General features: G+C 37.4%; 1 protein-coding gene across 1 annotated transcript in view; it reads right to left on the reverse strand.

Annotated features, from left to right (window-relative positions):
* Rit2 (Ras like without CAAX 2) overlaps positions 1-24,288 on the reverse strand; it is a 326,989-nt gene that overhangs the window by 244,033 nt on the left and 58,668 nt on the right. Inside the window, exon 2 of the mRNA XM_005355850.3 lies at positions 14,305-14,361. Within this exon, the coding sequence (XP_005355907.1) occupies positions 14,305-14,361 (57 nt within the window). The remainder of the gene's footprint in view (positions 1-14,304; positions 14,362-24,288) is intronic.

Consider the following 24,288-nt stretch of genomic DNA (forward strand, 5'->3'; position numbering starts at 1 on the left):
GGCGGTCCTTGGACTTCCCACAGGTCAGGGAACCCTGATTGCTCTTCAAGCTGATGAGGGAGAGGGACTTGATCAGGGGAGGGGGAGGGAAAGAGGAGGCGGTGGCGGGGGGAGGCGGAGATCCTTAATTGAATAATAAAATTTAACAAAAAAAATATATAAAAAAACCAATGTTTGCATGCATGTATATATGTGTGTATGTGCACGCACCCGTGCATATGATATATACATATACATATATATCAGTCAAAGCATGTTTAAAACTGTCTTCTTCATAATGTAACTCTTATAAAAGTATGGATAACACAGGTATGATGATGGTCCTTAATTATGAAGATTCTTCTGTGATGCTGAGATATATATAGTCTCAGGAGTGTCATTATACGAAGGTACCTCTACGAGAACTGCTCTGTTGCAGCTATGAATTGAAAATGTATCTGAAGGATGTTTAGGAAGCAGAATAAACAGGTGTTTATGGCTATATCCTCTGAAATGAAGCATTCCCACCCAAAAGGAGAAAAGGTTTTTAAGACTACAAAAATAAATTAAACATAACAAGGTCCAGGAACTTAATTAAAGTTATAAGGTTCAAAAACACATGAAAACCACAAGAATCATAAGGTTCTTCACCACAGTTATAATCACTACCAATCTGATAGTCTTTGAGTCTTCAAAATGTCTGAAATTTGTGTGGGAATCTTCACCGATGTAGGTTCTATGAGTCTATACCCATGGTATGAAATTTTTGTGATGTAGGAACCCTTTAGTGACCCTCTAAATGGCACCTGAGCTACAGCCCTGTAAGTGACTCTAACAAACTGGTTCACTAAGTTAGACATGATTGGAATCATATCTTTGGTAACATATCTGGAGTCTTAGACATTTGTTTTGGTCTCTACGGGAAAAGGCACACAACAGAAAGTCAAAGATGAAATGACTGTAGAAAAAAAAGAAAGTTGTTTCAGACATCCAAATATAAATTTCAAATTGGTTGTAGAGTGTAAGTGTAGAAGTAAAAAAAGTAATCTGACAGCTATTTTAACATACATAAGTTACAAAAACTGGGGCCATAGTCTTATCTGTGGCAAGAAAATGTATGGTGATAGGCGTTAAAGATATAGTTAAGTGGATGAGTGCTTACTTGACATAAAAGGGGTGTAGTCTTTACTACCCCAAGAGAGGAAGAGAGAGAAATGATGGTAGTCAAGATTGAAGGTAGTATCAGAGTGAAAAAATGTCCTCAATATATGCTTCAAGAATGCTTAGATGTACTGTCCAGAAAAGGCACAGAACCTCAAGAGCATCACGAAGGCCTGAAAATAATGAAAAAAAAATAACTGAAAAAAAAAACAGTAAATTGGTGTTTGTGACATATGAAGCAGCACTTCTTACCATAGTGACATGATCAGCATTCTTGACTACCCGTAGGAGCTCAGGAAGATATGACTAGTGAATGTCATTTTGATTTGAACATGGTAATGTCTCTTAAATAATTAGTGGTGGACACCAGAGGAGAATAGCTTGAAGAAAGTATAGAAATGGCTGGGTATAGTAGTTTGGGTTTGCATCCATCATCTCTTAGTTTCTGCAGTACCTCTATCCAGGACCTTCTGGCTTTCATGGTTTCCATAGAGAAGTCAGGGGTACGTCTGATCAGTTTACCTTTATAAGTTACTTGCCCTTTTTCCTTTGCAGCTCTTAATATTCTTTCTTTAACCTGTATATTTTGTGTTTTGATTATTATATGGCGAGGGGATGTTTTTCTTTGATCCAGTCTGTTTGGTGTTCTGTATGCTTCTTGAATATTCAAAGGAATATCTTTCTTTATGTTGGGAAAGTTTTCTTCCATAATTTTGATAAAAATATTTTCTGGGCCTTTGAGCTGTGACTCTTCTCCTTCTTCTATTCCTATTATTCTTAGGTTTGGTCTTTTTATTGTGTCCCATATTTCCTGAATGTTTTGTGTTGAGAATTTGTTGGCTTTGCTTTTTTCTTTGGTCAGAGCGTTTATTTTCTCTATGGTGTCCTCAGAATCTGAGATTCTTCCTTCTATCTCTTGTATTCTATTGATTATGCTTGTTTCTGTAGACTCCGCTCGTTGACCTAGATTTTCCATATCCAGCTGGTCCTCAGTTTGTGTTTTCTTCCTTGCTTCCACTTCAGTTTTCAATTCTTGAACTGTTTCCCTTACCTGTACTACTCAGCAGTAAAAAAACAAGGACTTCTTGAATTTTGCAAGCAAATGGATGGAAATAGAAAACACTATCCTGAGTGAGGTACGCCAGACCCAAAAAGAGGAACATGGAATGTACTCACTCATATTTGGTTTCTAGCCATAAATAAAGGACATTGAGCCTATAATTAGTGATCCTAGAGAAGCTAAATAAGAAGGAGAACCCAAAGAAAAACATATAGGCATCCTCCTGAATATTAACCTTCATCAGGCGATGAAAGGAGACAGAGACAGAGACCCACATTGGAGCACCAGACAGAAATCTCAAGGTCCAAATGAGGAGCGGAAGGAGAGAGAGCATGAGCAAGGAACTCAGGACCGCGAGGGGTACACCCACACACTGAGACAATGGGGATGATCTATTGGGAACTCACCAAGGCCAGATGGCCTGGGTCTGAAAAAGCATGGGATAAAACCGGACTCGCTGAACATAGCGGACAATGAGCACTACTGAGAACTCAAGAACAATGGCAATGGGTTTTTGATCCTCCTGCACGTACTGGCTTTGTGGGAGCCTAGGTAGTTTGGATTCTCACCTTACTAGACCTGGATGGAGGTGGGGGATCCTTGGACTTCCCACAGGACAGGGAACCCTGATTGCTTTTCGGGCTCAGGGGGGGTCTTGATTGGAGGAGGGGGAGGGAAATGGGAGGCGGTGGCGGGGAAGAGACAGAAACCTTTAATAAATAAATAAATAAATCTTAAAAAATTAAAAAAAAAGAAAGTGTAGAAATGGTGGATACAGATGGCTAAATAACAAAAACGACCTAATGAGAAGAGATAAAGGAACACCTAAAATGAAAACAATTGGAAATTAGTTTAAATAGGAGACTGAAGCCTTATAAAACATGACAACGAAAATAGAAAATATGGAAATAGGTTAAATGAAAACTAGAACCCTCAGCCAATAATACTCTGCCTTCTTCCTACAGGATTAACATTTGAACTGTCAGGTCATCAAGTTGTATGAGATTATAAAAGCTTCCCTCTTCCTTGATGTACGAGCATGTAAGGATACTTATAAAGAAATAATCATTTCTTTGCTGTGGTAATATTAATAATACATTAATAGAGCTTGTTTCTTTATGTCATCATCTTTGTGTAACTTAGGCCAGTCTTGAAGTTTGGTTTGCCTGCCTCTACTTCTCTAGTGATGATAGTACAGGCATAAGACACCATCCCCAGCATGAAATGCTATTTTTTAATGTTGATATTCAGTTCTTAAATAGTGAAGGTATTGTTTAAAATAAAATATTATAACAGCTAAGGAAGTATGAAAATGTACTACTAACTTTTCTTGTACAGAACTTGCCTCTTATCACCAAATAACTCAACAAATTATTTATGTCTATTTTTGTTAGTGAACTATTTCTAGAGGAGTTGATTCTTATTATGTCACTTGAGTAATAAGAATGGGATATTTAAAATTTTAAACCAATTTCTTTTTAATTGAAATAAATTCTTCTCTTATATAATACATCCCAACCAGAGTTTCTACTTCCTCCACTCCTCCTAGTGTCCCTTTTCATCTCCCTTCTTCCTCAGTTTAACTCTCCCTTGGCTTCCTCTTCAGAAATGAGTAGACCTCCAAGAGATAACAGCCAAACATGACAAAATGGGATACGATAAAGCAAGGTAAAAGCCATCATATCTAGGCTGGACAAGACAACACAATAGAAGGTGGGCAAATTCTCAAAAGCAGGCAAAAGAGTTAGAGATACTCCAGCTCCTACTGTTAAAAGTCTCACAAAAACACCAAGCTAACAGCCATAACATATACACAGAGACCTGATGCAGACACTTGCAGGCCCCTGTGCTTGCTGAATTTCTATTGTATAAAAATAGCTGTTTATATAGAGGTTGTTATTGAGAGTTGTTTTTTCCAAACAAATTTAAAAATAGCTAATTTTAGCTTTGAGAAGGCTTGCTTTTATTTTTAAGGAAAATGTATTTAGCACTATTTCACACACATGAAAACAGAGGCCCATAATAAACCAAAGGCTAGTAGAAACTTACTAGTCTCATTTGGAGTTTGCTATTTCAATGTTTAATTTATTCCTTGTCTATCATACATATTCTGTTTGTACAGGATATACATAAATTTATAAAATATTTTTTTCTTTTGTTTGCTTAGCTTTTTGAAGCAGGGTTTCTTTTTTTGTTGATATTTATTGAGTTCTACATTTTTTCTCTGCTCCCCTCCCTGCCTCTCCCCTCCCCCCTTCGATCCTCCCCCAAGGTCCCCATGCTCCCAATTTACTCAGGTCTTGTGTTTTTCTACTTTCTACTTCCCATGTAGATTAGATCTATGTAAGTCTTTCTTAGCGTCCGCGTTGTTGTCTAAGTATTTTGACTTTTCTTTTATTCCTCTTTCAAGATTTTAGTTCACAAAATCTGGATGTTTGCAACTGGTAAATATTGCATGCTAAAGATTAACTACTTTTTGTGTGAAAATGCACATTATGAACTGTCTTTAATCAATGAATATCAAATCATAGAACATGGACAATTGACATATTAAAATTTTTATCTAGATTATTCCAAATAGATATTATTAAATATCTATCGCCATGTATTTTTCATGTTGAAGAAATGTATCCTGATCCGAACAGCTTCTATGTTAGTTATTAGATTATTTTCTCCTTAGTCATCTCAAAACAGTCTGGGATATCACCTTAAATTACTATATTAAATTAAAATTTTAATAGAAATAATTCATAGTTTTTAACAAAGATTCTCTTCAATTAGTCCATACATTTTAAACAATTGTTAAAAAATATCTCTGAATTTGAGGTCAACCGAAGATTTGGAATGAAGCCTACTAATTTCAAAGCATAAAACCTGAATTCCTGAACTATTAATGCTTGAAATTTTCAACAGGTACATAAGACTCTAAATATGTTCTTAATTACAATATTTTAAACTTTCCATTTGAAAATGTGAGTGTGAGCTCAAAGAGGTAAATATCAGCTTGCTAGAATCTTTTGGGTATGGTTAAATACTGTCTGTGTCACTTTAACCAGCTAATGTGTAGGTCATACTCTAAGTACACCTTTTTTTCTCTTTCTAGCTTCCTGTAATTGGCTCATTAAGAACCAATAGAACACTAACCATGCTCTTAAAAAGAAATTACTGAAATAACAGAGAAAATATAATTACAAGTCACTTGACTTTAGAACAAATGTCCGCTAATAATAACCACCAAATAAACAAAATGCTGAGGAGTGTTTCTTCTGTAGGTCCACAGCTTCTCTCTGTGAAATAATAGAATGGTGTGTATGTTGACTACAATGATTTTAATTAGCATTACATCAGTAATTTTAGATAATCATAGTTATCATCAAAGATGACTACTTAGGAATTTTAATGGCTGTGTGACTATGGAATAATCTGAAAGAGTCCTTTTATTTCTCAGACTGAGCTAAATCCTGTTCTTTGGGGGCATACAGAAGATTATAAAGCCTTCTTATTGGAAGAGTGCAGCAATCTGAAAGGAAGTGATACCTATCCACAGACTGTCATGGTTAAGCTTTCAGTTTGTTAATTTCCTGAACTGACTCAATATCTCTGAGGCATCTCTCATATTTCATATGAGATTGTTGTCTTATAGTCCATATGGTCTTCACATCCAGGTTCCTAAAAGAAACTTTACATGGCAAGTAGCAGCAAAAATTTTAATCATAATTTGCTCTCCACTCGTAGTTTTGGTCTGGGAATGTTTTGGGTAACCATAAGTACTTTACAGTATTCAAGATGAAATAGTAGAAATATAATGCAATAAAGTGATATTCTGGTTATTTTTAATCTACAATGGATGAATATTTTGGAATTTCCAAGAGAGCACAAGGGGTAGGTGTCTTTTTCCTGACAGTTTTTGTGTTCACCATTACTTTCCAGTTCAATTGAATTCTACTGAAGAAGTCTAGCATCCATTTTATCTCAAGCAGTATGTGAAACAGTTACACCTATATTATCTCTCATAACCATCAAAAGAAATAAAAGCATTATCTCTTTACAAATGAGAAAGATCAGAGATATAAACCAGCTTGATTGAAGTTGATAGGACAGTAAATAATTGTGCCATTCACTCCCCTGATGTGGGATTTCCCTCTGTATGCTGTAAATATCATTGGTTAATAAAACAACTGGCTTAGCCTGATAGGATAGAACTTAGCTAGGTAGAAAAAACTAAACTAAATGCTGGGAGAAAGGAGGCAGAGTAAAGGAGCAAAGCCATGTAGCACTGCTGGACACAGATGCCAGAACTTTACCCGGTAAGCCACAGTCTTGTGTCAATACACAGATTACTAAAATTGGGCTAAATTTAGATATAAGAGTTAGCCAATAAGAATCTAGAGCTAATTGGTCAAGCAAAGATTTAAATAATATAATTTCTGTGTGATTATTTTGGGTCTGAGCTGCTGGGCAGCTGGGAAATAAACAAGTGTTCTCCTTACAACACTCACCCAATTTCTTGGTCCATCTTTTGTAAACCAGAAATGGGTAAGTCTTTGATTATAAATTCAGACATTGTATTGCATTTAGAAAAGTGCTAAGTAAGTCTCTACCACATAGTATAAGAAACAAATAGCAATAAGCCAGAAACATGAAGACAAATATATGTTCTTTCACTTGTAGATCCTATATAAGAATCTATAAATAAATATATATGTTTATGTACACATACACATATCTATGAAAAACAGATGATCAATGTTATCAGTAGTTATGCATGTTGATCAAAAAGAATCATTTAAATCCTAAAGCAAATATTTGAAGACATAAAGAGATCATTATTAAACACTGAAGTGTTTTCCCAGAAAAAGTGATCAAATGCAAGCATGGCAAGATGAGCAAGCATCTGGCACACTCCGGGAACAATGAGGCCAGTAAGGATAAAACGAATGAGGTTCAACACCAAAGCATCAAATCAGGTATGCAATGCATTCGGTCCTTGAAGACTGATTCATCATTTATTTTTCAGTTTGTGGATTGAAACAAAGGCCTTAAAAATGCTATGCAGGTTGCTTGCCATTGAGCTCTTATCAAATCATGACTTGTTATTTCATCATCGTGGACTTCACAGGACTTAGTCAATATATCAGCTTTTACCACAAGTATAAAATAAAATTAATGGAAGATTGTGACCAGTAGCGCGAACCACCAGAATTCTAAATAGGAAAACTCAGTGGGAAGGTAGATAAACATGGAAATTCAGAGAGAAATATGAGATGAAAAGGTAAGAACTAAGTTAAGTCAGAGGTACTAATAAAGGAAAAAAAAGAGCCTAACATCTTGGATGCCAAGTTAAAATGATATATGAAATCCAAGTCAACCATGGCTATTGTTAATAGCAGTTTATACAGAGAGCTGTAGAGGAAGTGGTAGCCATTGAATAACCACTAGAGTCAAAGCCATCTTCTCTAAGGATTTGCACCCATGCTTGGATCTAAAAGTTGAACTGGGCTTCCTTGATAAGAAGTAAAGAAGCTACTCTGGGTTACAGGAACACATATTAGTGAGTGAGAGGGACAGAAAAGGGTTACTAGTTACATTTAAACTAAAAGCCAGATTTACTGGAGCTTAGCAAACGTGAGGAGTTCCATGAAGACTGAAACATCTCCAACCTACTGGGTGTCACGTGAATTATATTTCCCTTCTTCCTCTGCTCAAACATAAAGGAGTCACTACTTAACATAATCCTTCAAAATCATCTTGATTTCCATCAACAATTATTTCATTGCCTTCTGATATGGGAATCCCCTCTGTATGCCGTGAATATGTTTTATTACCATTGGTTAACAAAGAAGCTGTTTGGGGCCTATTAAAATGCAGAATAAAGCAAGGCAAGAATTCCAAGCAGAGATAGAGGAGAAAATAAGGCAGAGTCAGGGAGATACCATGTAGCCACTGAAGAAGACAGGCACCCTGGAACCTTGCCAGTAAACCATGAGCCTTGTGGTGACACACAGAATAATAGAAATGGGTTAATTTAAGATCTAAGAGCTAGCTAGAAATACACTTAAACTATTGGCCAAACAGTATTGTAATTAATATAGTTTCTGTATGATTGTTTTGGGTCTGGGTGGCCGGGAACAAACAAGCAGACTCTGCCTACAGCCTTTATTCTTTATAATAACAATATTCTACTTTCTCCAACCCTCAAAACCATCTCTTCAGTAGTAATTTCTAGAACACTTCTGTTTTACTCTTTAGAATAATTAGATACATTAATCTGTGCTAATATATAAGTGATTATACATGGCTTGGGGCCCTACCCACCGACCCCGAGCATTTACATTTTAACAGGAATTTTCTATGACACAAAGAAGTGAATCTATTAGTTCACATTTTATATGCTAAGTAGGACAGTTTAGTGTGATACAAGCTATACAATTTCTCTCAATCCACTTTAGGAAGTTTTTATTCTTCCAAAGCTATTGAGACACATAAACAGTGTAGTAAATTTGCTCCTTGCTGGCTAATTGCACTATTTTTTCAGCATTTTCTTTGCACTTTAATGTTCACTGTGCTGTGCAGATGCCCTGGTCCTATCACCAAAGCACTTTGCCCCTGAAATGAGCTCCCTATTTAGAGAAGCATGGCAAGTAATTTAGAAAGAATATTCTATGTATAGTATTTTATTATGCTTCTTACAGAGCTTGTTACAGTCCTTGCCAATTGCTCAGAAAGAATACAAATCTTTTGGATGAGCATATTTGCAGTGTTCATGGTATGTAAGTGAAATTAAGGTCTAAAATATTAAAATAAGGAAAGAGTTTTCAATCTATTCAACTATGATAGTGTGTCTTCTTTGAAAATAAGGTAAAAAAATACAGCCAGAAAGTTGGTTTTATAAATTTCTGTTCTGTGAAAACCAAATAAATACTATAACAATTAGATAACTTTGTCATGACGGTTCTGGGTTTATTCAAGTTGTCTTCCTTCCATAAGAAAAGTGGCTGAAGAAGAAAAAAAGAATTGAATAGGTCCTTAAGGCCAACTTAACTAAATTGTGTCCTGCATTCATATAATGAGCTCAAGTCATCATAATGCAATGAGACAGAAATGGACAACTGGATTCCAGATAAAAAGACACAATCAGCTCTTAGAGACAAGGTGGGAGGGGCAAGCAAAGTAAGGAAGCTTAATAAAAAAATAATTCTTGCCTATTTCTCTACAGAACTGATTCCTGCATCTTGTATAATGCCTGGAAACTACTTTATAAATATATTAATATTGAATAAAGAGGAAAATCAAGAGGATGAAAGGGGTCAAAAACAGAAAAATAATGACATTTGTATATGTTTAATTTTCCAATGAAATTTTCTTCTTGCCAATAACTAGCCATGAAAAGTTGTCTACCTTGATCAATATATTAGTATTAGGAGATCAACACAGCTTTAATCCTCCAAAAAAAGGGTGGTATGAAATAACTTGAGATACAATCAGCATTTTTTCTCTTCTACTCTTCTGACCAATCAGTGTCAAAGCCACTACTCTGCCATGGCTTCATAGTTTCTGTCCAGTTTTCGGCACAGGGACTTTGCTGATTCATGAGTGGATAGCAAACAAAAGCCAGTTCACTCTGCAAATTGTTGAATTTTGTCTTTTAATAAAGTATACTTCCATCCTGAGGTCCTGTGATGAACTAAGCTGTCCTTGTCCAATACTTCATGATTTTCTGTGGAATTAGTTCGCTATATACTCTCATTTCTCCTTTATCTTCCACGCCTTTCCAAGAGCACTGGAAAGGCATTCCTCCGTTTGAGCTCATAACATGTTTACTATCATAACTGGTTGTGATGACAGAGGGAGGGAGATAATCACTGATTCATACACAATTTACACAAAATTAAAATACTCTGTATGCACAGGAGACACAAGTCCCCCAGGCTTCCATCTATCACCTAATATTTTATCCAGGTATAGCTAGCTGAGACTTTTTGTTTTGCTTTGTTAATTAGTCAGGTCAGGTACTTGAGTTCCCGGTGTTTTATGTCTGTCTTCAAGTGAAAAACAGTAATCATGAACAGATACATTCAAACTATATAAAGGTGCCAACAAACAGAGCTGTGGACTAAAATTCTTAGTCAACACATAAAACCTTGATGTGCATATTTATGTTTTGGCTTTAAGGGAATTTGTCTTTTATTTCAGTAAAAGAAAAAATACAGCTAGTTTTAAAATTCTCTTATAACTATGTGTAGTAATGCTTTTAAACTTCAGGTTACAATTAAAAAACTTATCTTTCTTTTTGGTTTTTTGAGACGGGGTTTCTCTGTAGCTTTGGAACCTGTCCTGGCACTCACTCTGTAGACCAGGCTGCTGTCAAACTCACATAGATCCACCTGTCTCTGCCTGTTGAGTGCTGGAATTAAAGGTGTGTGCCACCACTGTCCCATTTAAGGAATGCATCTTAACAAACAATCCTAGACTATTTTCTCATAATCCTCTAAGGATTCCAGACAGACTTCCTTGAAAAACCTTCTTGAAGAAGGACTTCTGAATTCTAGAATGGATGCCTGGAAACTGATGCCTGGCACATGAACTTAGTTCATAGCAAGCAGAGCTTGGAGGAGGGGAGACTGTGCTTCTCCATCCTTTCCGAGTCATTCCATGCAGCATCTTGCTGCTTTCCTATACCACAGACGGTCTTCAGAGGAAAAGAATGCTCCTATAATTTCTCGTAACTTCTCTTCCTGAACTGAAAATACCTGAAGATTTAAACTATGATATTTATATTTTTATTTATGATGGTCAAAACATTGTATTGCTAGATTAGAAATGCAAACTTTACTCAACGGCTGACATGCCTTGGCCAAATCTAAAGATTTATAATATGTGGCACGCTCATTTATTGACATAAAGGTTCAGACAACAGGATCTTAATAAGAATGTTACTTCTTAATATCTCTAAATAATTATTCTATGAAGAAAATCAAGCTATATTTAGAAGTATGTAAAATGTTTAGAGATGTTCCCTTTCAACTCCAATCTAGCTCCATTCTGCTCTGTTATTACTAATGTGATTCTTTAATGAAATCTCTTTCCATTGGAAAATTAAGCCAACTGTAAATGTCCATGCCATAGTTATTTTCTATAAATTTGAGACATGGAAATCACTGGTTACTAACTTTGAATATGTGACCAATAGATACGAAGCAGAATCCATTCTTTGAAAACAACATTGACATAACCAATATTCCTAAGTTCTGTTTTATGGAGAGTCCAAAAACTTCAATTTGATTTTCAGAGTTACCCCAGGATATTTTATGCTATTTGTGGCTGTCATGAAAGGTGGTGCTTCTCTGATTTACCTCTCTGCTTCCTTATCCTTTGTGTATAGGAGGGCAACTGATTTTTTTTTTGGAATTGATCTTGTATCCTGCCACATTACTAAAGGTGTTTATCAGCTGTAGGAATTCTTTGCTGGAGTTTTTGGGGTTACTCATGTACACTATCATATCATCTGCAAATAATGAAAGTTTAACTCCTTCCTTTCCAACCCCCTCAGATCCCCTTGATCCCCTTATGTTGTCTTATTGCTATTGCTAGAACTTCAAGCACTATATTGAAAAGGTATGGAGAGAGTGGACAGCCTTGTCGTGTTCCTGATTTTAGTGGGATGGCTTTGAGTTTCTTTCCATTTGATTTGATTTTCAATTGAAATAAAGATTATACTAAGTCAAATGTGAGGGCAAAAAAATAACCCAACAAACTAATTTTTCTCATATTTCAGGAAAATATACCAAGAAATCTCAGTTACTATGAAGACAAATATCTCTGGATAAGTACAGAAAATATTTCTTTCCTTTTTCAGAGATAAGTATCCACGATAGGTGCTATTCTTCTCAAATTTATAAGATATTCAAGCTATACTAACATGAATTTCCCCTAGAGATGTCATGAAGTCATCAGCTAAAGTATAGCTAAGCAGCTGGAGCAGACACAAAGTAAACTGTCTGAGCCTTTCGCCCTCTACCATCAGGATAACAATGGAAAATCGTTGACCAATATCCCATTACAGAAGTCAAGAAAGGAGAGGATGAGAGAGTCAAATTGACAGCAATGAACTGCTGTTTCCACTTTCAACCTTCTTTCAACACCACCTTGTTTATTTCTAGATAAAAGTTTAATTTCAGCTGTTATCACTGAAAGTCCAGGCAGCCTAATTGCAAGAAACAAATGTTCTCTCAGCCTATCTGCAAGAATCATCACCATACATGACACATTTGTTCCTTGTAACAAAGACGCTGATAACATATTTACATCTATTACCTTATTCCAGAAATTACATGAAGGACTTGTATGCAAGGCCAGTTTATCCAATGCCACTACACAAAGGTGAAAAATAATGAACAACAAAGTACATTTGTGATATCATAAAATGTATATTATATTATCCCAGCAATATGCAATATTCAAAGCTTTTAGCCAGAGATTCCCCCTTGTCTATAGCTGAAAGTGAGTGACAAAAAGCTAACAGCATCCCAAAATTAAGATATTTCAAATATCAACTGCGAGAACAATCAATCACTGAAGCTGATCACTTCTCAAACTGCACAAAGTAATTATTTCAGAAACAAAATTCAATTCCTCAGAGAATTCATCAGGTTAACAGTATTCCAATTTGCTATTAAATTAAATCTTATTAATTCAGTTAGCCTAAGAGGAGGTCTTAGGGAACCATTAGACTTGTTTAAAGGTAATCTTTTGGGGCCTGGAAAGATGACTTCACAGTTAAGAGCACTTGTTGGCCTTGTAGAGCAGCAGTGTTCACTCTCAAAGACCCAAATAGTTGTTCACAACAACCCGTAATTCCAGCTCCAGGGTTTCTTTTGACCTCTGTGGGCACCAGCCACACATATAATACACGTGTATATATGTAGGTAAAACACTCACACACAAAATAAAATATATAAATATTAAAAAAATAAAACTAGTGCATTTTGATTATTTCAGCCACATAATTCATCCACATGTTTTGTAGAATTTTCAGGAAGGAGTACAAAAGCGTTATCGAAGAGATAATTTCATGTGTCAATCTCCTGAGGAAGATTAAAAACTAGGAGATGTTATTCCTGCACAAACACTGTTCATCGGGAGAGAAAAAACAACGGAAGTGACTGGGAACGGAGAACACAGTGATGAAGAGCAAAGGGCTTCCATTCTGCCAGCAAGCCTGCGTAAGGAGCCCAGCAGTTCCGTTCTTTGCTTGCAGGAAAGTAAAGCTCAGTGCAACCTTAAGCTCAATGCATTTCTAACCAAAGAATCCAATGATGGACTCTGCTTGAGAATTTCCAGTTCTCTCTAAACAGTTTTCTGAATGAGTAAAGCAGTTTTAAAGGCATCATTCTTGTTTCAAACAAGGGAGGAGGCTTGTTCCTCACAGCAGGGTTTCCCTACCTCTATGCTGGGAAGAAAACTACACTAGAGGAAGTTAGCATGGTGGATTTGGGACACAAAGGGAAGAAAACTACACTAGAGGAAGTTAGCATGCTGGATTTGGGACACAAAGGGAAGAAAACTACACTAAAGGAAGTTAGCATGCTGGATTTGGGACACAAATCATACTTTGACTCAGTGTGTCTCAATTTCTTCATCTACAAACAAGGATGCTAAGTGAAATTATACCTAGACTTAAATGCTTCTCCAAATACATCTTTGAGAAAAGGAACTAATTCTACAATAGGAAACCACAGACTGAAAATGTGATCAAGTGTGTATGTAATCATATCAGCTATAAAACTCAGAGCAAAGGTTTTTAATTCTTTCTTTTTCTAATGGAAAATGTCCATTAGTGAATCCATAAATCAGCATAATGGATCCCCACAATCATTTACCAGAATAACTTGAACAAAGTATAAAATATGAAAATGCATTATGAGAAGAAAGGGCAAATACTGTCTCATGACTCAGAAATTTATATAGATATATTCATGTGTATATACGCTGAGTGATAGAACAAATTACACTTTTATTCTCTAGCATTATCAATAGTGCTTATAAGTACCACTTATTTACAGTGTATCAATTTAAACTAGATGAGAAAAGAAGCTTTTACTTACCGATCGTGGGGTCATGATAATCTGGAAACTGGTGGCTTATAAACTGCATTGTCACTGCTGAAGAAGAGAAAACAGTCAGCCCTTCCCTATAAATTATTCATCAACATAGCCCTGCATTTTCATCTCTTCTGCTAAGTAGCTCTCCTGTATGAGGGACTACATTAATTATATGACATTAGCTAACACATGATAATGATGGTAATAACACATAGTTACAAAAACAACAAGGTCTATACTATATATTTGCAGTAAATATGTTCAAAGCTTAAGTGTGTTTCAATACCTGGTGTAAGAAGAATATGACCTAGCGATAGAGCCTCTCAGTTAGCTCTGGTTAGTTGGTGGTTGTTAAGAAATTTCTGGAATTTTTTTGGTCCTGAGTTTTATGATACTGGCTGAATCTATGTCACCCCATGAGTGGTCAGAATCTGGCATCAAATTGAACAATGAATGATAGCTTAAGTAGTCTGTCACCTCCACCTGGAAGATTCGGTGCATCTAAACTGACATGAAATACCCTCGCTCTGTCTCTAGAAATTGAGGAATACACACCTGTTTGCTGAAGTGAGAAACTGCCCCAACATATATCCTATGACAAATCCATTTAGCTGATTTAGGCTACAATGTTGAAAATATCTTTACATCCTCCCCTCTTACACCCTCCATACAATGATCTAAATATCCAGTTTACCTGAAACACCTTTGCAGTATGTCTAGATGCCTTCTTTCTCAGCATCAGTTCAAAGTCTTATCCTCTTTAAACTGCTTTCTTTCTGTAAATTCGGACTTACAAGACAAGTCACAATGGTAGCCTAACAGTCATTCAGCAGCCTATTTGTCACTGACCTCTAGAGTAAAGCCCACAGCCTTGAAAACAGCATCAGCCTGTAGGGGTTTTAATGGCTATCCTATCTCTCAGGCCAAGTGTGTGTAACTTGTGTTCAAACCTTCTGAGCTAGTATCCTTGAACAAGCCTTTGCTACTTGTTCTAGAATAGCATCAGTGTCACTGCACCGGATCTCACTTTACAACTAACACTGAACCAGACTTGCATTAACCCTCTTCTCACTGAAACCTCAACTTTAGAACTTTGGTGTTGTATGTTTTTTTAACAACCCAGTTCCTGCATGAATTTTGTTGATTCTGCTTAGAGAGACTCTTCCACCATTTAACATGATCACTTGACTAAGAAATGTTCTTTCAGGAGCATCTAACATATTTTTTTTTATTCCCAGTTGGTGGCACTGGCTTGGGAGGTTGTGAATATATTATGAGGTGGAACCTAGATGGAGGAAACAAATCCCTGGAGGTGTGTCTTTGAGAGTGGTGTTTGTCTCCAGTCCTTTCCTAGTTCTACGCCTCCTGCCTGTCAGGTGAAAAACCAGCTCCTCCAGCATGTCCCTCTCTGCAGTGCATCATACCCCTCTGTGCCTGTAGTTCGTGATCCTAGAGAAGCTAAGTAATAAGGTGAACCCAAAGAAAAACATATATAGATCCTCCTGGAAATTGGAAGCAGACAATATCGCCGGGCAAAAGTTGAGAGCATGGAGGTAGGGTGGGGTGGAGGGAAGAGGAGAGGGTAGAGAGAAGGGAGAAGGGGAGGATTGGGGGGAGCTTGGGAGAGTGGGATGGTTGAGGTGGAGAAAGGGTGGATATGGGAGCAAGGAAGAAGATAAGTTAGTTAAAGGAGCCATTTAGGGTTGGCAAGAGACTCTGCTCTAAAGAGGTTCCCAGGTGTCCAAGAGAATGTCCCCAGCTTGGTCCTTGGGCAGTAGAGGAGAGGGTGCCTGAACTGGCCTTGCCCCATAGCCACACTAATGAATATCTTGAATATCACCTTAGAACTTTTGTCCAGCAATGGATGGAGATAGAGACAGAGACCCTCAGTGGAGCACTGGACTGAGCTCCCAAGGTCCAGATGAAGAGCAGAAGGAGGGAGAAGATGTGCAAGGAAGTCAAGGCCACAAGGGGTTTGTCCACCCACTGAGATGGTGTGACTGATCTAATGGGAGCTCACCAAGGCCAGCTGGACTGGGACTGAACAAGCATGTAATCAAACCAAACTCTCTGAATGTGGCTGATAATGGGGGCTGACTGAGAAGCCAATGATAATGGCACTGGGATTTGATTCTACTGCATGTACTGGCTTTTTGGGATCCTAGCCTGTTTGGATGTACACCGTCCTAGGCCTGGATGGAGGGGGAAGGGCCTTGGACTTCCTACAGGGCAGGGTACCCTGCCTTATCTCAGGACTTGAGGGGGAGGGGAAAGGGTGAGTGGGGAGAGCGGGAGGGAAATGGGAGGAGAGGAGGAGGTGAAAATTTTGAATGGAAAGTTCATAGCACTAAGTGCCCACATAAAGAAAACGGAGAAAGCTCACATTAGAGACTTAACAGCACACCTGAAAGCTCTAGAAAAAAAGAAGCAGACTCACCCAGGAGGAGTAGAAGACTGGAAATAATCAAATTGAGGGCTGAAATAAACAAAATGGAAACACAGAAAACAATCCAAAGAATCAATGAAACAAAGATCTGGTTCTTTGAGAAAATCAACAAGATTGACAAACCCCTATCCAAACTAAGCAAATGGCAGAGAGAGAACATGCAAATTAACATGATCAGAAAATGAAAAGGGGGACATTACCACAGACGCTGAGGAAATTCAGAAAATCAGTAGGTCTTACTACAAAAGCCTGTCTACCACAAAACTGGAAAATGTAAAAGAAATGGACATTTTTTCAGATAAGTACCATATACCAAAATTAAATCAAGACCAGGTGAACAATTTAAAAGACCTATAAGTCGTGAGGAAATAAAAGCTGTCATCAAAAACTTTCTTCTTAGCACTGCTTTCATAGTGTCTCATAGGTTTGGGTATGTTGTGTCATTATTTTCGTTGAATTCAAGAAAGACTTTAAGTTCTTTCTGATTGAGATTTTGTTAAATGACGTATGTGAAGAAGCTAACAAAATTCTTGAAGTTGGATCCTTAAACTTAATGCCAAAAAAGAGCTTATAATTTTTCTCATCAAAATTATAGGCCAAGAAGCAGGGCGGTGGTGGCACACGCCTTTAATCCCAGCACTAGGGAGGCAGAGGCAGGCGGATCTCTGGGAGTTCGAGGCCAGCCTGGTCTACAAGAGCTAGTTCCGGGACAGGCACCAAAGCTACAGAGAAACCCTGTCTCGAAAAAAAAAAAAAACAAAAAAACAAACAAACAAAAATTATAGGCCAAAAAAACCCACCTAACCCCCATGACTTCAGAAGAACTCTGAAGCACAGGCTGCAATTGTACAAAGCAGACCAAGAGGTGAGTGATCACCCAAACAGTTGGGAAGCTCGCTCTCTAGGCCTTAGATACTGGGGCAAAATCCCAGTCCTTCCTGCACCTGCCTCAACTTTACTAGCCAGCCGGTAGCAAGCTTCCTGTACGTATGCTGCTCCAACACCCCCACCCCATCAATGGGACCCTGAAAGTTATAAATCCCGAAATCCACCCATTAACTGCAATGTCAGAGGAACTCTGAAGCACAGACTGGAACTGCACAGAGTGGACCAAGAGAACAAACCAAGAGAGGAGACCAAAAGAACCCTCAGCAGCTCCCTGAGACACAGACAGCAACTGCACAGAGCAGACCAAGAGCAACTCCCTAAGACATAGACAGCAGCTGCAAGGATTGGATCAAGAGGCAAAGACACTGCTGGCACCAAATGGAGGAAGACATGGGTAGGCACAAATGCAAGAATTTATTCTACAATCCAAAAAGCAACATGGTAACACCAGAATCCAGTGGTCATACAACAGGAAGACTTGATCATCCTAACTCAGAAAAAGCAGACAAAAACAATTTTAAATATAACTTTATGAAAATGATAGCCACTCTTAAAGAAGAAATGAAAAATTCCCTTAAAGAAACAGGTAAAATCAACAAAAATCAGAAGAAATCAAAAAAAACAAGAAACCCAAAGAAACTAAGAAACAACAATCAAACCAGTGAAGCAAATAGTTCAAGAGTTGAAAAATGAAATGGATTCGTTAAAGAAAACACAAACCAAGAGAATTCTGGAAATGCACACCCTGGGTAAATGAATGTAAACTACAGATGCAAGCAAAACCAACAGAATACAAGAGAGGGAAGAGAGAATCTCAGGCATTGAAGGTACTATTGGGGAAATAAATTCACAAATCAAAGAAAATGTTAAATCCAACAAATTGTTAATACTGGACACCACTGAAAAGACCAAATCTAAGAATAATAGGGATAGAAGAAGAAGAATTCCAGCTCAAAGGCACAGAAAATATATTCAACAAAATCATACAAAAAAACTTTCCCAACCTAAGGTAAGGTATGTCTATGAAGGTCCAAGAAGCTTACAGAACACCAAATACATTGAACCAAAAAAGAGTCCCCTTGGCATATAATAATCATAATTGAAAAGTTACAAAATACAGAAAGGATATTAAGAGATGCAAAGGAAAAAGGCCAAGTAACATATAAAGGCAAACCTATCAGAATTACACCCGACTTCTCAATGGAAACCCTGAAATCCAGAAGGTCCTGGATAGATGTATTGAAGACACTAGAGACCACAGATGCATGTCCAGACTACTATACCCAGCTGATGGAGGAAGGTCATTGGTTAATTAAATAAAGAAGCTGCTTGCCCTGATAGGTTAAAACATAAGGTGGGAGGAGTAAACAGAGCAGAATGCTGGGCGGAAGAGGAAGTGAGGTAAGACACCTCAGACAGAGACTGGACAGCTCTCCTCTCAGGGGCAGACACCTCAGAGAGACATGATGCTCCACTCTTGCGGGCAGAGGCGAGAGCTCTGCTCTCTGAGGCACACGCGATGAAGCTCCGACCCAGGATGGACGTAGGCTAGAATCTTCCCGGTAAGCGCACCCAGCTGTGCTACACAGATTATAAGAAATGGGCTAGTCCAGGTGTGAGTTAGCCTAGAAGAGGCTAGATAGAAATGGGACAAGCAGTGATTAAAAGAATACAGTTTCCGTGTAATTATTTTGGGGCATAAGCTAGCCAAGTGGCTGGGGTGCTGGGGATGCAGCCCCGCCGCTCCTATTTCAACACCCAGCAAAGCATTCAGTCACCATCGATGGAGAAAACAAGATATTCCATGACAAAACCAGACTTAATCAATACCTATCCACAAATCTAACTATACAGAAAGTACTAAAAGGAAAACCCCAACCCAAGGAAACTAACTGCACCCACAAAAACACAGTCAAAAGATAACCTCACACCAGCAAACCCCAAAAAAGGGGAAACACACAAACTTTACCACCAAAAAATAACAGGATTTAACAACCACTGATAATTAATATTGCTTAATATCAATAGACTAAGTTCACCTATAAAAAGACACAGGCTAACAGAATGGATACAACAGCAGAATCCATCCTTCTGCTGTATACAAGAAATACACCTCAATTTCAAAGACAGGCATTACTCAGAGTAAAGATTTGGGAGAAGATTTTCCAATCAAATAGACCCAAGAGACAAAGAGGTGTAGCTATCTTAATATCTAACAAAATAGACTTCAAACTAAAATCAATTAGATGAGATGGTGAGCAACACTTCATACTCATCACAGGAAAAATTAATCATGATGAAGTCTCAATCCTGAACATTTAATCCATTTGGACTTGAGTTTTGTGCATGGTGATAGATATGGATCTATTTTCATTCTTCTTCAGGTTGACATCCAGTTATGCACCATTTGTTGAAGATGCTTTCTTTCTTCCATTGTATATTCTTAGCTCTTTTATCGAAAATCAGGTGTTCATGGGTTTGTGGGTTAAAATCCAAGTCTTCTATTTGATTCCATTGGTCAACTTCTCTGTTTTTATGCCAAGACCAAGCTGTTTTCAATACTGTCACTCTGTAATAGAGTTTGAAGTCAGTGGGGTGTTGAAGTCTCTTATCATTAGTGTGTGATATTTGATATATAATTTAAACTTTAGTAATGTTTCTTTTACATATTAGGGTGCTCTTGTATTTGGGGCACAGATGTTCTGGCTTTTTGGAACCCATTCTCGTTGACCAGATACCATGCTCAGCCTAGATATATTGGGGAGGGCCTTGGTCCTGCCTTAAAGCAATGTGTTAGACTTTGTTGACTCTCAATGGGAAGCTTTACCTTCTCTGAGGTACAGGGAAGTGGAGGGAATGGGAGGAGAGGAAGGAGTGGGAACTGGGATTGATATGTTAAATGAGAAGATAAATTTTAAAAAACTATATATCAAATATGATCTAAATTTAACATTAATTTCCTTGTAAATGATGTCTTTTCATTAAATTTCTTCACTACTAAAAATCTATTTGTCTAAGAAGACAAAGAACAAAGATTATCATTCAATTAAAATGCCTTTAAATAATTTAAACAAGAAAAATATGTTGCATAGTAAAAGTTTTAAATATTTATGTCTTTTAACATTTAGTGAGCCTCTACTAGGTAGTAGAAGATGACCATAGAAAATTAGTAGCTTCCATCTTTCAAATGTATTGAATCTAAGACATATTTTAAAATTTCTAAATTAGAAAATTTAGACACATGCATGCAGGAATAGGAAGGCTGATTGAAAGGTGCCTGGGTATAAACAGAATTATGAGAATACTAGTTTCCCACTTGTCTTAAGGGGATGTCTAGTGTAGAGGGAAAATGGCTGCACTACAGTTCTTGACTTCCCATTCATGTCAAAGTGTAGACCAGAGGAATGGGATCCTTTCATCAAAGATATCTCCCACACCCTCAGGCAACAGAGTGCTAAGAGAGTGAAGAGAGAATTCCTAGATACTTGCATGAGAAGATATTGGAGGAAATGTTGCAAACACTATATATAACACTATATATTCCTCCATGTGCTTTCTGTGTCATAACTTGCTTATTTGCCAACCTTGTCTATAACGTAGCTGCAGTAAATATCAAGAGGAAAAGAAAATATATCTTGTAAAAAGATAACAGGCTCAAACACACAGGGTAGGGAACAAAATTCAAGAGTCAAAGAAAATGTGAAATTTTCAAATTTAAGAAAATAAAATGTCACCCCTTTCTTCTATCAAAGAGCAACAATTGCTTAACCCCATCTTGGTCTTCATATCTTCTGATATCCTTTGAGTTTCTACAAAGAATCCTTTAGAACTTTGTAAGCACAAGTATCTTTTACAAGTCACTGAATTCCTCTAGAAGCCATTACAAGAAATTACACTTGTTTACATTTCTGTAGATAGCAGACTATATACTGGTGATTTTATAAGCAATTATTTACATGGGAGGTATATGAATTGCTGATTGTAATGTTCTCGCTTAGGTGAATTGAGCAGCCATCAAGAAGATCAAGGAACAGCAACAGGAGACAAATCCTGCTTTGTGGTGTGATCACTCACACTGCTGTGATAACTGGTTTTCATTGATTTGTGGACAGAACGTATACGCTTGGAGAGGAAATTTGATGACAAAAGTTGAGTCATTGACTGTAAACATAATACAAAAAATTAGAAGTGAAGAAAAAGAACTTTTTTAACTAAGGCACTATCTTTTGATTTCTAAGATTACTGCAAGTACTTTTTAATACCTGCATAGGGAACAAGGATATTGCTCCTCTGTAGATAAAAGAATTTATGAAAAGCTATATACAGCATGAGAAAATATTCATAGTTTATATAAAACACTTTTGCTTTATTTGTGTTTTCTTAACATATTTTGTGTAACTGTAATGATTCATAAAACTTTATAAAATATTCAGTAAATACACACAATGAGTAATGACCCTAAACAGATTAAACTTCCACACAATAATAGTTATAGACTTAAAACAATAAAAGTAAACCTATTTTATTTGATCTCTCCTTCCTATGAATGTCTTAATTTAAATTTTCATTTTATTATTCAGTAATTTCCATAATTTACTATTTCACTTTCTACTCAACCTTAAATCAACTGTTCTTCTTTTGCATAATGCAGGATTAAACCATCAAATTTACGTTTCTGAGAAATCCGACAATATCATATATTATCCTCCTTAGAATGTTAGCAGTTTATGGCCAGAGGCAGACTGTCAGTTATATAAAAGAAAAATCATAAAGAGAAAAGAGTTATTTTCTACAGAGTAAAACACAAAACGACAGAAAGTCTGCAGAGAAGCAGACGACTCATCACTAATTCACCTAACCACACCCCACCCTTCGGATGGAATCTGATTACTTATGGAAAGCACTAGACTGAAGCACTCTGGATAATGATATAATCTAATAGCAGAGGCAGAGGACAGGCAGTCCCCACTGTTTCTTTGGGAACTGAAGGCCTGAGATGAGAAATATGAAACTAAAAGACTGACTACAAGGGATTAGTCAGATTTCTCTCATTTACAGGGTTTGTTAGGTCTTGGAAAAGTTACTTAAACCTACCATTTTTATTTTATTGTAAGCAAAAAAACAATGGATGGAGGAAAGACAAATTAAAGCAGGCTCTAGATTATACATCCTGCCATGTTTCATTCAGTATTCCGTTGCTTATCATTGCCACCACCAGCACCATCATTACCATCATCATCTCTTCTTCAACTGCATGAGATATAATTCTCTCACCTTCTACTTCAGTCTCCATCATGTTTTTCTTTTCTAGTTCTACTGGTCTTCTGGGATTCTTCATAACTCCATTACACCCCTCCCAAGGAGAGGACTTAGTTAATGCTATCTATGCCTAGACTACTGTACCTTTACACACCTGTGGGACTAAGTCTCATACATTTCATATGACTCACAGAGAGAGATTCTTTGGTAGGTGTTCCATCATCTCTAAATTTAAATCAAAATTCATTTGTTCTTTAAGGGGGAACATTCCTTCATTGCTGTTGGGACCGCAAACTTGGAAATCAATATGGTGATTTCCCAGAAAATTGAGAATCAATCTACCTCAAGACCCAGAAATACAACTCTTGGGTACATACCCAAAGGATGCACACGCATACCACAAAGACATTTGCTCAAATATGTTCATAGTAACATTATTCATAATGGTTTCCAGGTTTCCAGAACCTGGAAAGAAGTTAGGTGTCCCTCAAACAAAGAATGAATAAAGAAGATGTGGTACATTTACACAATGGAGTACTACTCAGTGGTTAAAAAAAAGTGACATCTTAAAATTCGCAGGCAAATGGATATAACTGGAAAGAACCATTCTGAGTGAGGTGACCCAGACCCAGAAAGACAAACACAGAATGTACTCACTTATAAGTGGATATTAGATGTAAAGCAAAGGATAACCAGCCTACAGGTTGGTCCATGACCCCAGAGAAACTAGGTAACTAGGTAACAAAAAGAACCCTAAGAGAGACATTCTTGGATGCCCCTGGGAAGGGGAAATAGACAAGAATTCCTGAGAACACTGGGAGCATATGGTGAGAGAGCAGAAGGGGAGGAGAGGGATAAAGGAGGGGAAGGAGACCATGAGGAGACAGGATGGCCAAGATGGGGGAAGAACAGAAAGGAAGAGCAAGAAAACAGATTTTTGATTGAGGGAGCCATTATGTGGCTTCGAGAAACCTTGCACTAAGAAAACTCTCAGAAATCTACAAGGATGACTCTAGCTCATTGACTTCAGACTAATGGCAGGGGAACCTGCGGAGGCCCAAACTAGGCCCTTTGAATATCCGTGACAGTTGTGTGGCTGGGGCAGTCTGTGGAGCCACTGGCACCAGGACCAGGATTTATCCCTAGTACTTGAACTGACTTTTTGGAGCCCATTCTCTTTGGAGGAATACCATGTTCCGTCTAAACATAATGGGGAGGGCCTTGGTCCTGCCTCAAAGTGATGTGCCAGACTTTGTTGACTTCCCATGTGAAACCTTACCCTCTCTTGTAGACGTAAGTCACAAACGATGCCACAGCAGTTTGGAATTATGATTAATAGGGTACTATTTATTAAAGGGGGAAAAAACTTACAGATCACCGTCAGCCCTCTGTAC

Source organism: Microtus ochrogaster, chromosome 18 (assembly GCF_000317375.1).
Source record: "Microtus ochrogaster isolate Prairie Vole_2 chromosome 18, MicOch1.0, whole genome shotgun sequence".
Classification (NCBI taxonomy): domain Eukaryota; kingdom Metazoa; phylum Chordata; class Mammalia; order Rodentia; family Cricetidae; genus Microtus; species Microtus ochrogaster.